We start from the raw sequence: 16,785 nt of genomic DNA, 5'->3' as shown, positions 1-16,785 counted from the left end.
AAAGAAGTTCATGGTGTCTCTCACATATGTGACAATTGGAAAAACAGCCCTTCACAAAATAGTGTTCTCTGCGCGCAAAGTTCTGTAATCTAAAAGAAAACAGAATCAGTATCGCTCCATGCTGCCTATAAAGCCTGAAAGAAACCCAGAGGAAATAGGTCATGAGTGCTGAAACACATTCAACATAGTCATTGTTTTCCTTAAGCTGTCATTCTTTTTGCTTTTAAAACTTTGTGTGACTGACCATGTCTCTCTTATGTAAATTGTTGCGTTGTGTCTAAATGTTTCATAAGTGAAACGACTGAATGTTGTAAATGTTGCATTATAATGATCTTTTAGTATTTACTCCACATTATTTATTAGTCAGATGTTATATTCACTGCTTAACAGAAATTCTTTAAAAGTGAATTTGAGTTTTTGTCTTAACACTACTATATTAAGAAGCTATGCAAAGCTGTTGAGGTTAAAGGAGATGGATAGGATGTGTAGCAGAGATGTGATGAGCAGCCTGTGAGTGAATCCACATCTTGGCTGAAGTAGCTAAATGAGCATTGCCTCTGAAAAATCTCTTTAAAATGAAGATTTTAAAAACCAATTAAAGTACATCATAAATATGCCAGTTGCGTCCTGTTATCATTAATGAGAAATGTAATCAGCTTTTGTTTTCTGCAATGGATGTTAATTTTTGACAATAAAGCAGCAGTAAGTCCTAGATATCATGTTCAGCAGTGAACCTGAATGAGATCAGGAGCAGAATGATATTTGGGTGGTAGGAAACTATTTAAAAATTTATTTACAGCTGTTCTTTTACATTTAAGTGTCGGTTTTTTGCTTCAGGAAAATCATTTCTGAAATACATATAATGTGGTGGAAAAACTTACAGATTAATATAATGGAAATCTCAGTTGTTTTGTTTGTGAAGAACTTATGGGCTCTGTGTCTCAATTTATATGCAAGAGAGGCTGGTAGTCATGCTTCATCTTTTGACCTTGAGAAGCATAAAGGGGGATAGCTAGGGGAAAAAACATTTGGGTTTCTAATGTGCAGTACTGGCAGTGCAAATTGTTCTTTGGCTCTGCTTTCTATTTGAGCAAGTTATGTTGTGCAGATAAAGTAACCGGTTCTTGTGAAGAAATTTTTTCTGGAGTCTTTTAAGCAACACTGCCATGAGCCATAAGCACTTAATGCTTTACAAATGATCCATTAGGAAAAAGTAAAAATATTAATAAAACAAAAACGTTACAGTACACCCCCAAAATTGTGAAAAAATGCAAATTTTGGATGTGGTTAAAAAATGCCAATTTTTATAGTTTAATTCCTAAATATGCCCCCAAAACACTTTAATGTAATTTCAAACTCAGCTAAATACATTACCTAAAAATAAAGAATGTAAAGGTAAACCCGTATACTGTGCAGTACTGTACTGCTATGTCTACCGCAGTGCTAGAATGTAAAATACCAATGTTACCACTATATGTACAGTACTGTAATTCATGCAAGCGTGTTTTCATTGCTAGAAGCCTTAGAAGGTGCAGGGCGTTTCGGCGGCATCTTGGGGCTTTAACTCTTAAACTGCCACACACTTGAGGGTTAATGCATCCTTGGATGCCAAATACTTTTTTGCTGCACTTTAAGTTAACGTCAGAATTTACAAATAAAAAGTGAAATTTTAATGGAACACATTTTTTTTTCATGCAAAGAGCATCACAATTACTGCAACACTGATCATTTTACACACTGCTAATGAAATGTAAAAACTATTTAAAAAACTACTGGAATAGTATGTAAAAGGTGCAACTGACGGCATGCATGAAAATTCAGTAAATGACAGAGCCAACTGCGCTTGAACTGGCTGCACGCAAGCACACAGGTAAGCGCAGATGCTTGCAGGCTCGTCTAGTGCAGCGGCTCAGTCCCAGAGACAGTGAGGCTGCAGTGCTTCAGAGTGTCACGCTTGGGTCACAGAATTGCACAGAAACACAGGAGACTGTAGAAACACTTCAAAAAAACATGTCTCTTTCAGAAGTAAAACGAGCTCAGTATGCAGTTAGTTCTTGATTAAAGAATAGACAAACATCATAGGGGAGCACAACGGGTGCAGGACCCCCAACAGGAGCAGAGGATGTGTGGGGGAAGGAGAGAGAAACAAAGCAATCAGCCAAAAAGGACAGGTGCTGTTCAGGCTTTTAAGTATGCATAGTGTCATGCGAGAAGCATGTCACATGACAGTGCAACCGGAAGTAAACCCAGCAAGCAAGGGAGCAATGTGAAAGTAGTCTATCGTCGTTTTTTAAGAGGGGTTTTTTTGAGGAGCGTCCGTGTCTTCTAGGGGTGCGTTCAGCCCCCTTGCTCACAAGGGGCTGGCAGTGGTCATGAGCTGGCTGCTCAACGAATGTACGACACTGACTAATAATAATTCTTTACATTTATATAGCGCTTTTCTCACTACTCAAAGTGCTCTCCACACAGGGAGGACCTGGGAAGCGAACCCACAATCTCCTTACTGCAAAGCAGCAGCACTACCACTGCGTCACCTGTGAGGATAATTGTTAATAAGCTCCTGCGTGCTCGCATATGGCACTGGGAAACGACTATAGCCAGTTGTGGTGGTTTAAGGGTTAAGAGGAACAATGGAAAACACAAGAACACTCAGCTGGAGATGCATCACAGTCAATGAGCAGCAAGGAGAAATGAAGAACGCTGTAGTGGTCCGGTACCTCTAAGATTCACACCGTCAAGAAGATGGTGATTTATTTATTTTTATGGTGGAGATTCCAGGGACGCACCCAGCCTTGGCCCGACCTGCACGCACTCAGAAACAGAGACAAAAACAAAGCAAACCGGTTATCAAACATCAATTAAAGAATGTAATGAAAACAAATGAAATAAATGGAAACAACGATACCACCCCTGTTCCCCTTACGCCGATTACACATTAAATACAACAAAGCCCAAACACACACAGTAAATCATGAAAAACGTTCATGAAAAATGGCAACAGATGAAATGTAAAGATGAAAATAGATAGTCCAGAGATCCGAATGTTGAATGGGAATGTAAAGATAGTCCTACCGCTAGTTCCTGAAATGGTGAAGATGGGTGGACGGGTTCAGGAGCTCTCCTTTCTTTGCAGGATGGCCATGAATCCACTTACAGTCCTCATGTACACAGGCAGACGGCAGACAATCCAGACACCAACCACGAAATGATCCAGGACAAAACAAATAAGTACAGGTAACCCAACAGAAGGCAGACAGACAGGAACTTGAAACACAAATTACAGAAACCTTTTTTTGCTTTTGGTCACCGGCCCCCTTTTTAAAAGCCACGCTGACATCCTTTGACCCCAACAGCCTCAGTACCCTCAGCAGAAGACCAATCAGAGCCACTGTAGGGACTGCTGGGAGTTGCAGTTTCAAATTCTATTGGCTACTTTCACCATCCCAAGCTGCATTTTCCTGTACAGTTGCTTCATGTTCTATCTACAGTGCAGTATTGTTCACAAAAAAAGCCATAAGAATTGCGGAGGATATTTGCAGTTTCCGCTAACAATTATTAGATAGGTTCTAAGGAAAATCTGCAAACTCTGAACCGCGACTTTGCGGGTGTCTACTGAATATTCAGAAATTAGCTTTTGGGAAAATGTGACAGTCTTATTTTACTATTTGCTTAATTTGTAGTATTTATTCAATTAAACACACAAAAGAGAGATGTAATCATTTGCGACTGTCTTTATATCTAAGATCAAGCAGTATAATAGCTCTGTCTCCATGTTAGTAAACTGTTAGCAAGTTTGGTAATCTTCATTGTCTTGATTGTTTTCTTGAGTAAAAAAAATGTTTTTTAGCACCCTAACTAATGGAATAACAGCTGAATGTGCAGATGAAGAGCTCGGTTCCTCAGAAAGGGCTAAAACTACAAAGGCTTTTTTTAGTAGTGTCCGTTTTTTGCATTCAGTGTGCTGCTAAATATTCAAACAGTGCTTGTTTCAGTGGTTGGAGGCTGTTGATCATATAATACATACTGTTCCACCTTGTAGGCAGACTACTCAGTTTTACCTGAATGTACTTGAGGTTTAAAGCACTACACCATTTTCCTTCAGATAATAAGTGAATCGCTAAAATTGCTGTCATGTGGCTTATGGTATCACATGACCTACTTTTTTTAATAAGTATGTTGAATTAAGCTTTGCTACGCACATTTCTGTGATTTTTCAGGTTGGATATGTTGGGAAATTCTTACTTTGCTTTTTTGTGTCATAGATCTAAACTTAATGGGATGTGGTGCTGCCTGCTTAGCTTTCATTTACACATTAGACTTTATGGTTGAATTTTAGATTAGTAAATGTTTCAGTATAGATAGAGGCCCAGTAATGGTTCTGTGTGTCATATTTATGAAATCTCTTCTGGTATAATCTGAAATGATTGCTGAATTGGTGGCAATCATTTTAAATGAACTACATACCTAGAAATATATTTTATTCAATGTATTTTTAACTAAAGTAATATCTGAGTAGCTTGAGTCAGAACTCCGTATTCATGGTAAAATTACCGAAATCTTTATTATCATTAACTGTTACTCAACTTATGAGCATTTGTGTTGATATTCTTAAAATTAAAGATAATTAAATAGACTGCCATTATTTTCAATCCAATCTTCTAAATTACTGATTTCATTAAATATACAAAATGTAAAAGTATTCAGTATCTGAATGTAAAAATAAGTCTCCAGTATACAGGTGCTGGTCATAAAATTAGAATATCATGACCAAGTTGATGTATTTCAGTAATTCCGTTCAAAAAGTGAAACTTGTATATTAGATTCATTCATTACACACAGACTGATGTATTTCAAATGTTTATTTCTTTTAATGTTGATGATTATAACTGACAACTAATGAAAGTCCCAAATTCAATATCTCGGAAAATTAGAATATCAATTAAGACCAATGCAAAAAAAGGATTTTTTAGAAATGTTGGCCAACTGAAAGGTATGAGCATGAAAAGTATGAGCATGTACAGCACTCAATATTTAGTTGGGGCTCCTTTGGCCTGGATTACTGCAGCAATGCGGCGTGGCATGGAGTCGATCAGTCTGTGGCACTGCTCAGGTGTTATCAGAGCCCATGTTGCTCTGATAGTGGCCTTCAGCTCTTCTGAATTGTTGGGTCTGGCGTATTGCATCTTCCTCTTCACAATACCCCATAGATTTTCTATGGGGTTAAGGTCAGGCGGTATTGCTGGCCAATCAACAGGGATACCATGGTCCTTAAACCAGGTACTGGTAGCTTTGGCACTATGTGCAGGTGCCACGTCCTGTTGGAAAATGAAATCTGCATCTCCATAAAGTTTGTCAGCAGCAGGAAGCATGAAGTGCTCTAAAACTTCCTGATAGACGGCTGCGTTGACCTTGGACCTCAGAAAACACAGTGGACCAACACCAGCAGATGACATGGCACCCCAAACCATCACTGACTGTGGAAATTTTACACTGGACCTCACGCAACATGGATTCTGTGCCTCTCCTCTCTTCCTCCAGACTCTGGGACCTTGATTTCCAAAGGAAATGCAAAATTTACTTTCATCAGAAAGCAGCAGTCCAGTCCTTTTTGTCTTTAGCCCAGACGAGACGCTTCTGATGCTGTCTCTTGTTCAAGAGTGGCTTGACACAAGGAATGTGACAGCTGAAACCCATGTCTTGCATACGTCTGTGCGTGGTGGTTCTTGAAGCACTGACTCCAGCTGCAGTCCACTCTTTGTGAATCTCCCCCACATTTTTGAATGGGTTTTGTTTCACAATCCTCTCCAGGGTGCGGTTATCCCTATTGATTGTACACTTTTTTCTACCACATCTTGTCCTTCCCTTTGCCTCTCTATTAATGTGCTTGGACACAGAGCTCTGTGAACAGCCAGCCTCTTTAGCAATGACCTTGTGCAAGGTGTCAATGGTTGTCTTTTGGACAACTGTCAAGTCAGCAGTCTTCCCCATGATTGTGTAGCCTACAGAACTAGACTGAGAGACCATTTAAAGGCTTTTGCAGGTGTTTTGAGTTAATTAGCTGATTAGAGTGTACACCAGGTGTCTTCAATATTGAACCTTTTCACAATATTCTAATTTTCCGAGATACTGAATTTGGGCCTTTCATTAGTTGTCAGTTATAATCATCAATATTAAAAGAAATAAACATGTGAAATACATCAGTCTGTGTGTAATGAATGAATCTAATATACAAGTTTCACTTTTTGAATGGAATTACTGAAATAAATCAACTTTGTCATGATATTCTAATTTTATGACCAGCACCTGTATTTTTATCACAGTCCTTTTAACTGGTAAGTACATTGTTATAGTTTTGTTTTCACAATATTTACTTTTATTTTAACAATTTGTTTTTTTGACAAACTGGTCCTTAACATGGCTAGTACGATTACAGAAGACTGTCTTTTTTATTTATTACCTCTCTTTTTCAACCATTTATGTATAGTATAAAATGCACACAGTTTAATAAAATAGTGTTGCACTGCATTTAAATGGTGCCTCTTGGATTTATTTGAATAAAATAGATAATGTAAGTTATCTTGTGCCATTTTAGGTGTCAGAATGAACTTGCTCATAAAGATTTCAAAAAAGCAATTGGAGCTTGTCGTATCTTTTTCTGTACTGAAACAAAGCAGTTGATAGTTTTGGTAAGCCAATGATTTGATTTTTTTTTCCCACTGCTTTATTATGTTTGCATTCATTGTGTTATTAATATTATGCAAAATATATACTATAAGTAGGTGGACCATTTAAAGGTTTTCATTTGTTGCAGGTACTGTACAGGAGGTGGCAGAATGTTGATACTTTTTCTAGCCTGTATTTTCATTACAAACTGCTCAAGAAAAAATATTTATGGATTAAATTAATTAATAACGATTCCTAGTCAAAAATTTAAATATGCAATGTGTACAAGTATTGTGACCCCACACGTATGAATTTGGTTGAATTATTTTTTTAAAAAAAATCAACATCTTTGTGTTTTGTGTGTGCCAGTATAATCACCAGCTTTTAAGTAATTTTTGTTCTGTTAGTATCTTAACAGATTAGTTGCAGTTCAATAAGATTTCTAGGGCATAAATTGTAGTCAGCCATATTTAAATTGTGTAACACATTCTCAATTGTTGTGAGGTTGGAGTCTAACTATTCTAAGGCATTCATCATTTTACTCTTGAGCCGCTGCTGCTTTAAGAGTTATTGGCCCAATGAAAGTCTTATTCCTCTCCAATGCTGTAGTCCTTTTTAGCTAATGGAAATAAGAGTTCTTTCAGTATTGTGCAGAAGTGTGCTCCATTCATTTTGTCCTCTCCCTCAGCAAGTGTCCCAGTCCTTGCTGATGAGACTAGAATGTTTCTTAGAATGTTCTTTTGTTTAATTATGTTTTCTTCAAATTCACTGTGTGGCTAGTGTATCCCTGCTAGGACAGAAGTTTGCGAAAGGGAAAAAAATTAGAACCTCTGGACTACAGGGTGTCTATATTCCATTTCAGATATCTGCCGGCAAATAATTTCTTTTTAAAAATTTTTCATCTTGAGCATGAGAGTTTGCAATAACAGTAAAGACTGGAAAAAGATGCATGAGTAATGTTTGTGATCAAAACAGTTGAAAACAAATTTTGTGTTTTTGCACAACATTGTAATTTTCATTAAAGAAGTTGCTACTCTTTAACCAGAGAGTACATTTTAGTTTTTACATTGTTGCTTCCTGGATAGTTTTAAATACAGTAAGAAAAAAAAAAATCAGTTTTCATCTTTCATAATATAATGGGTGATGTAACTGTATTTTACATTTTAGAAAATGTATGTATTTAACATTTAGACATCCATTAATCAGTAGTCTATACACTTTTTCATCCTTCTGTGTCAGTGGTTCTCAACCTCTTTTTGCTTTCGTTCCCCTTGGCAGCCCCTTTTCATGAACTATACCCTTGATATTAGCAAAATTTATGTAATTAATGTGATTGATGTTATTTAAGTGTATAGGTTGTAACTCAAAGTAAATGAGCCAATAATGGGATTTAAAAAATTTAATTATAAGATGAACAAACTTGCATATATTTTTACATTCAAAAATTAAGATACAATAAAACATAATGCATTTTATTTATTAATAATGTTATTATTTACACTTTGTTTTTAAATTGAAATATTCTTTTATAAAACACATTGTTTTGTGTGATTCTTGAACTTGTACTTATACCTGGTGAGTGTTTTTTTGGCTGCCATTGGCCATTTGGCCATTGATCACTTTCCACATTGTGTTTCAATGTTTTTTTTTGTTTTTTTTTTTTTACTATGCCAGTTTTTAACTAGTGATTCATATTGGATAATACACAAATTGGAACACATAAGCAGATGACAAAAACTACCATATAATGAAATATTTGGAAGAACTCTCTTGCTCATTGTTCACTGCTCTCTGGACTAACTGAGCTAATGGTTGACGAGTCTGCTTATGTATACTCTCAACAAAGATTTAGACATACTGCAATGAAAGGATTGGTCCTATTACTAGCATGATGGTACTTGAATGTTCTTGAAGCAAAAGATAGTTAGAGTAGAACCTGTAGAATGTTGTGCCGCCGAGCAGGTACTCTCTTGTGGCCTGGTCACCACAAACCTTTGAGGCAAGGCCTCCCGACCACTTACCACAATAAATAACAAAGTGAGGCTAACAAAGGCTTTTCTCATGGTCATTCATAGATAGATAGAAGACTTTTGACTATGTACTTTTTTTCTTCCATTACTCAATTTTTTTCTGCATAACCCAGAATGTCCTGGCATATAACTCAGGTTGATAAATACTGTTCTACATCCATTCTTTAAATTACTGATGATGTTTAAAAATTAGTGATTTTTGTAGATTTAGGAGAATAGTTTCACACCAGTCTCTTAATCAGTGACGATTACATTTAAAATGTGAAAATGTTTTTGCATCATGCAATTTTTCTTTTCTTTTGTAGTCTACAAATGAAGCGACTGTGAAGAGGGTCAAAATATTGAGTGACATGCATTTGCGCAGTATTCGCACAAAATTGATGTTAATGTCAAGGAATGAAGAAGCAACTAAACACTTAGAGGTATGCATTTAGAGGGACACAAGTTTGTAAATATAAGTTAAGAGTTGTCTTCTACAGTGTGCCAAGTGTTGCTTGGTTTTTAGATTTTTACAGTCTGATGCATGAGTTGTGACAGAATTTAGAGAAAGAGATGGAAGAGTAACAAATGGTGCAGAGTGATAACATTTAATTGAGAAAAGTAGAAGTCCCCTTTTTTTGTATTTAGAGGAAGGAAATTAATGCAAAAATGAAAATTATTGCAGTGAGTCACTTATTGTTTGTGTTCTGTCTCATAGCAGAGTTGCGAGAAGAAGTACACATGCACTTCCTTTACCCATGCTCTGTCTCATTCACAGTGTTGCAAGTAGAAGCAAGACATACTTCTCTCCATATTCTTTATGTCTAAATCACCCTGTCATGCACTGGCATCAGGAAGAGGGAGACATGCATGTCTTCTGTATTCACATTTTCGCACACTAACTTCTGCATATAATGGCCTGAAATAGAGGCAGAGATACATCTTTTGTACTTGGTGTAACAAGGAAGAGCAAGACTTGCACATAATGTACTTCCACTTTGTTGACTCATAATGGTAAGCTGTAGAGCAAAAAAGAAGGAAACGTTTGTCTCCCATAGCCCCTCTGACTTTCTTACACTCATTCTTGAGTACTGTGGCACAAGAAAGAGCAAAATGTGTTTCCCCTGTACTGTTGCTTCCCCTCCTCCATGATTTCATGAGAAAAAGCAAGACTCCCTCCTCCTATACTTGTTGCTCTGCTTTGATTCCCTGGTATGTGTTTGAGCAAGACAGAGGGAGATGCTTGCCTCCCAAACTGTTGCTCTGTCATTTTCACATCTGTTTAGGGAGGCATGTGAATGAGATGCCTGCTCCTCATATGCTCTTTTTTTTTGCATCACCACCAATGCAGAAGATGTTGGGAGATGTGTGCCTCCCATATTGTTGTCATATCTTTGTCTTGATGCATTTCTTTTGGCTACCTTTGTTTTTTGTGGGTAGTGCTCTGTAGTAATTCTGGTTATATTACACTTGTACAAGTACTGTGTCTGCCTCTGCTGCACAGAACCTGAGATGCTGGAAAAAATACTACTATTCACCGCTATATCTTATTTAAAGCTATTGCTATACCTTTGCTCTTTAAAATATTTATGTACACATATGCATATTTTTAGGCAACATACAAACTAATTTTGCTTAATTTTACTGACATGATACATGATTTTCCATTAAGTGTAGTCTCTACTAATGTATCTGTCTTGTTAGACAAGTTTCCTCTGAAATACAGATGGATTGAAAACTTAAAGCAAGGAGCAATTCACACATAGTTCTATACCTCTCAAAATAATGATTTTGTATTCCCCTTCAAGAGCACAAAGCAATTAGCAGCAGCCTGTCATGAAGAATTTTCTGTTAGAGAGGATCTGATGGGTCTGGCAATTGGAACTCATGGAAGCAATATTCAGCAAGCAAGAAAAGTACCTGGAGTGACTGCAATTGAACTTGATGAAAATACTGGTACTTTCAGAATTTATGGTGAGGTGAGTTAATAGTACTGTGCAGATTTTTTTTCCCTTTCTGCTCCGCTAATTTCTATTTTAAGTTTGTTTTTGTTTTGTTTGAAATATAGTACACCCCCAAAATTTGCGGGGGTTACATTCCTAGAGCTCTCGCGAATTGTGAAAAAACGCAAATTTTGGATGTGGTTAAAAAAAATGTGTATTTTTATAGTTTAAACACTAAATATGCCCCCAAAACACTTTTAATTTAATTTCAAACTCCGCTTAATACATCACGTAAAAATAAAGAATGTAAAGGTAAACCCGTATACTGTACAGTACTGTACTGGTATGTCTCCCGCAGTGCTGGAATGTAAAATACTGATGTTACCTCTGTATGTACAGTACTCTAATTCATGCAAGTGCATTTTCATTGCCAGAAGCCTTAGAAGGTGCAGGGCGTTTTGGTGGCATCTTGGGGCTTTAACCCTTAAACTGCCACATACTTGGGGGTTAATACACCCCTGGCCGTCAAATACTTTTTTGTTGCACTTTAAGGAAACGTCACAATTCACAAAGAAAAAGTGAAATTTTAATGGAACACATTTTTTTTCATGCAAAGAGCATCACAATTACTGCAACACTGATCATTTTACACACTGCTAATGAACTGTAAAAACTATTTTAAAAACTACTGGAACAATATGTACAAGATGCAACTGACGCCATGGATGAAATTCAGTAAATCACAGAGCCAACTGCGCTTGAACTGGCAGCATGCAAGCACACAGAGGTAAACGGTGACGCTGCCTCAATCCCAGAGACAGTGAGGTTGCAGGGTGTCACGCTTGGGTCACAGAATTGCACAGAAACATAGGAGATTGTAGAGACACTTCAAACAAACGTGTCTCTTTCAGAAGTAAAACGAGCTTAGTATGCAGTTAGTTATCGATTAAAAGAATAAGCAAACATCATAGGGGAGCACAACAGGAGCGGGACCCGCAACAGGAACAGAGAATGTCTGGGGGAGGAGAGAGAAACAAAGCAATAAGCTAAAAAGGACAGGTGCTGTTCAGGTTTTTAAGTATGCGTAGCATCTCGTGACAAGCATATCACACGACAGAGCAGCCGCAAGTAAGCCCAGCAAGTAAAGGAGCAATGTGAAAGTAGCCTATCAGCATTTTTTAAGAGGGTTTTTTGAGGAGTTTCCAAGTCCAAGTAAAAACTCTTGATTGGTTTGATATCTTAACTCTGACTTGACCACTCCAGGTTATTAGCATTGTTGTTTTTAAGCCATTAATGTGTTTGCTTTATTCTTGGGGATGTTGTATTGCGTGAAAACAAATCATCTGAGGTGCAACATTCTTGTAGAGTGGATAAGGTTTGTCATTCAGAATTTCTCAGTAGTTGGCTGCATTCATTTTACCCTACTCCCTCACAAGCCCTTTGGGGCCTTCTCTAGAGAATCATCCTCACAGAACGATGCTACCACCACAATGCTTCATGGTGGGGATGGAAGTTATTTGATAATATGCCATTTTGGCATAATGTCAGATGACCAGGAAGCTCAATTTTGATATAATCAGACCACTGAACCTCCTTCTGGCTGACTTCAGAGTCTCCCATGTGCCTTCCAGCAAGCTCCAGCCCAGATGTCCAGTTTTTTGTTTTCTAAATAGTGGCTTATCTCTTTGCCACTCCCCCATAAAGTTTTGACTGGTGAAGTGCTGAGGCAACAATTGTTGTATAGGTCTCTTGGTGTCCTCCCTCACTAGTCATCGTCTTGCAGCATTGCATCACAGTTTTTTAACTGCCCGCTCTAGGCAGATATACAGGTGTGCCGTCTTTTTTCTGAGTCATAATGATTGATTTAACTGTGTACCAGAAGATAGTGGTGACTTGGATAATTTCTTTTATCCATCCTCTGACTTGTGCTTTTCAGTAACCTTTTCTTGGAATTGCTTAGAGTGTTCTTTTGTCTTCATTTTGTGGATTAGACCATAATATTAACTCGGCACAAGCTGGGTCTTCCAGATACAGATGCATTTATGCTATAATCCACTGAAATCCTTTGACTTCAGACAAGATGATATTCATTTAACTAATTATGTGACTTCTAAAACCAACTGGCTGCATTAGTGGTTATTTAGGGGTGTCCTATTACAGTAAATCTTTCCTTGTGTGAGCAATTATATTGTATTTTTATTTGTAATTATTTTAGATCATTTTGCAGAGATCTAAATCACTTTGAATATGAAGGTCAGTGTTCAGTGTCGCAACAAAAGCCAAATTAAGTACACTGTGATTCAATGTAGCAACAAAATGTGTAAGCTTCCATTGGAGTGAAAACTTTTTATCAAGGCTGTAATTTTATGCAGTAAATATTTTGTATATATGAATTATTCATACTTTCTTTAACTGCACCATCATCTTAAGTCATATTTTACAAATTGCTTTAAACATTGTTGCGTACTTTAGTGTTTTCTATGATTGTTTTAGCTTGTATTATTTTAGTAAAGGCAAACAAACTTGCACAGTTTAATTTATTTCTAATGAATTATAATCACGAGTCTTTATTATTATTACATATTTACAAAAAAATTGAATGCTGACCTATTGGTACAAAGCAAAAAGGGATTATAAAAACTATAAGAATATACACAACATGCTACACACACAAGACTTTTATCACATTCTTCTGGTATTCATTCATTCTTTGCCTAATTTAAGGATTTGCAATTTGAGCAGTATTTAGTACAGTTATGGCCTTTGAGTAAAACTGTTTTTTAATCTTTTCATTTATTGTCCTAAAATATTTTACGAGGGCAGCAGTTCAGACAGGGAGTGACTGGCATGGAATGGATCTTTAAGTATGCTCTGGGGCCTTTTTATGGTGAGAGGGCATCCAATGATGATCTAAGCAGTGTTGATGACCTCCTAGAGCACTTTCCTCTCTGATACTGTACAGCTGGCAAACCACACCCAGATGCAGTAAGTCAATATGCTCTCAACAGAGCAACAATAGAATGTCATAAGCAGTTTTTGAGTGAAATTATTTTTCCTGAGGATTCTCAGGAAGTGAAGTCTCTGTTGTGCCTTCTTTACCATCTTTGTAGTGTTATTGTTCCACGTCAGGTCTTCCTTTGTGTGGACACCCAGGACCCAGAAGTCCGACACCCTTTTCACACAGTCTTCACCAGTGTATTTTTCCAGATGACAATTACCCTGTCTTGATACATTTATTTTGCATAACCTACAGCTGCAGCCAGTTCAATATGTGCTGTAGATAAAAGATTATGTGAACTAATGGTTGTATTGAAGTTTAGTATTGGTTCCCATTAAGTATGATATTACTAACTTGAATTTATTCTTACAAATAGAACAGTGAAGCAGTTAAAAAAGCAAGAGGCTACCTTGAGTTCATTGAAGAGTCTGTTCAGATTCCAAGAAATTTGGTTGGTAAGTTTATGTTAGTAGTGATAAATTATTTTTGTGCACTAGAGAAATTCAGACAAAAGGGAGTCTCATATACCATCTTTTTTAAATATAACAGGAAAAGTAATTGGCAAAAATGGAAAGGTAATACAGGAAATAGTGGATAAATCTGGAGTAGTTCGTGTTCGAATTGAAGGAGATAATGACTCAAAACTTCCACGAGAGGAGGTAAATAAATGATTTGCCTTTTCTAACCATATGAAAAGTAGTACTTCTGACCTTGCCCTGCTTCTCCAAATAAAGAAATGGAATGATATGTTTTTTTTTTACTTTTCACTACAGGGAATGGTTCCTTTTACTTTCGTAGGCACAAAGGACAGCATTGGAAATGTTCAGGTTTTCCTGGAATATCACATAAATTACTTACATGTAGGTATAAAGTACAGCATAATTTTATAGTGTTATTCAATCAGATACATTTGTCTTGTTTTTGGGTTTGACTATTACATTTACATTTTTAATTGTATTAGAATTTGATTTTATTGTTTAGGGTGAAATAACCAAGTCCTTGCCAGTCTGTCTCTGTGAAACATTGTTTTTAAACATATGAATGTTTTTTCTAACGACTTTGTGGGAAAATTACTCATAAAGAACTAGGCCTTACCTGGATACAACTTTTATACCAAAGCATGATTATAATTACATTATCTGTTTTTACTCACATCATTAGTTTTTTTTAACTCATTATTGTCCCTAAATTGCCCCACCTCAGCTTTATTTGGAATGTATTAACAGGCCCTCAATAGAAAGAATGAATGTGTATATATACAAATAGATGAAGCTGACCAGACTAAACATAAAATGTCTTTTACTGTTTGTGATGGTTTACAAGTCAAAGTAAATTTTGAAATTCCTGCTTTCTGTTTTTATGTGCTTTTCCATACTTTTTCTGAGTTGGGGTTATAAGATTCAAAATAGTATTTATTGTTTATTTTTGATCTAACATACTGATAGACAATTGTAATTTTAAACCCTTTTTAGTAATCTGAGAAGATAATTATTCAACTAATGCCATCATTACATAATTAGGTATAACCTAAACATGCAGTTGTTTTGTTCACAGGAAGTTGAACAATTAAGAATGGAACGACTTCAAATTGATGAACAGCTTCGGCAAATTGGGATGGGTTTCAGGCCTGCATCCAGCAGAGTAACCGAAAAAGATAAAGGTTACACTACAGATGAGAGCACATCTGCTTCTTCACTGCATGGCAGCAGGTCTTATAGTGGAAGAGGTCATGGCAGGAGAGGTCCTAATTATACTTCGGGTTATGGTATTGAATGTTTAAAATTATTCTTCAGCACTAAGTCACAACATAATTTGCCAAAGTCTCAACACAGATTATACATACCAGTATAAAATGCATGTAATGTAATTAATGAGGCCTGTGTCAAAAGAACTGGCCATTATCGTTTGATAAAAATATTAAGTAGTTATTTCACATTTTTACATTTACCTTTGCCAACAACATGCTAACTTGCTTTTATGTCTCATCTTAATACATTTTTTTTAATTTTAATACAACTGCAAATGCATTTTCAGGAAAATCTGTCAAATGTGATATTTTCAGTGGATATTACTTCAGATTAAATATTGATGATGATGATAATAATTATAATAATAATAATGGGCGACACAGTGCTTAATACTCATGGCACAATGCTCCAGAGTTCTTGTATTACATCCTGGCACTGCCACTATCTGTGTGGAGTTAGTATGTTATCCTTGATATATGCATGTGGGTTCTGAAGTTATTCAGATTTCCATTAACATATTGAAGACCATATTAAGAAGATCCTTGCCTAAATTATCTCTGTTTGAATAAGCATAGATTTTGGCTCGAGTTGTTGGTTGTAGGTTTTTTCTCCAAATAATCTTTACAGTAGAAGGCATTTACTTCTGTTGACGAAAAAAGTAATTTAATTTCTGGACTCATTATCTCTCTCATCCTACCTTGTCTGGCATTTAGGATATTGTACATTTCATAAAGCTTGAGGAAACCAAAAATGTGTTTTATTTGACTTTGTACATCAATTTCAGATGTAGATCAATGAATATCTGACCTGACTTCATATCCTGTACTCATAGAATGTGTATTTAAAGGTCCATCTACATTACATGCACTATGGGACATGGCTGTTTCACATTACAGCCAGAACTAGGAAGAGAGGTGAACTTCAGTTCAAGGCAAAATCCTACAGGAATCAATTATTACTTATGACTATTTGTGATTCAGATGTAGAGATTGACTATTTTTCAACAAATAATCCAAACATGCTTATAGCAATAAACAATATAATACAATTTATTTGTAACATAAAGATAATAGAAGCTGGTTATATGCAAGAATATATGAAGGACAATGACGAATAATGTGAAACAGATAGTAAACAAAATTGAAGAAGGCATAGCACTTGTGAATTCTGTTTATATAAGGAATTGCCACAGAAAATATTATTTATCAGGATAGTATTTTAAACATTTTTATCAAACTTCAGATCTTTTAGTCAGTTAGATGGATCAATCTTTATCTAGTTATAAAATTTCTTAGCACCTGCGCTTTGATTTCTTCATAGCTCACCTACACTTGCTTAACCACCACAGCTCCTCTGTGAGGATGTGTGTGCCACACACTTTGAAAACTGCTGCATGATTATCACTGCTCTGAATTAATTGAAGG

At 36.3% G+C, this 16,785-nt stretch overlaps 1 protein-coding gene across 3 annotated transcripts in view; it reads left to right on the top strand.

Moving 5' to 3' along the window:
* fxr1 (FMR1 autosomal homolog 1) overlaps nt 1-16,785 on the top strand; it is a 128,959-nt gene that overhangs the window by 94,453 nt on the left and 17,721 nt on the right. For 2 of the 3 annotated variants that reach the window (XM_051922211.1, XM_051922210.1), the window contains exons 6-12: nt 6,593-6,686; nt 8,999-9,115; nt 10,481-10,651; nt 13,990-14,068; nt 14,163-14,272; nt 14,387-14,473; nt 15,168-15,378. In XM_051922211.1, coding sequence (XP_051778171.1) covers nt 6,593-6,686; nt 8,999-9,115; nt 10,481-10,651; nt 13,990-14,068; nt 14,163-14,272; nt 14,387-14,473; nt 15,168-15,378 — 869 coding nt within the window. The remainder of the gene's footprint in view (nt 1-6,592; nt 6,687-8,998; nt 9,116-10,480; nt 10,652-13,989; nt 14,069-14,162; nt 14,273-14,386; nt 14,474-15,167; nt 15,379-16,785) is intronic. The other variant, XM_051922212.1, reaches the window with a different exon arrangement.

The sequence above is a fragment of the Erpetoichthys calabaricus genome, chromosome 2, assembly GCF_900747795.2.
Source record: "Erpetoichthys calabaricus chromosome 2, fErpCal1.3, whole genome shotgun sequence".
NCBI classification, from domain to species: Eukaryota; Metazoa; Chordata; class Cladistia; order Polypteriformes; family Polypteridae; genus Erpetoichthys; species Erpetoichthys calabaricus.
This window is presented reverse-complemented; position numbering and strand designations above follow the sequence as displayed.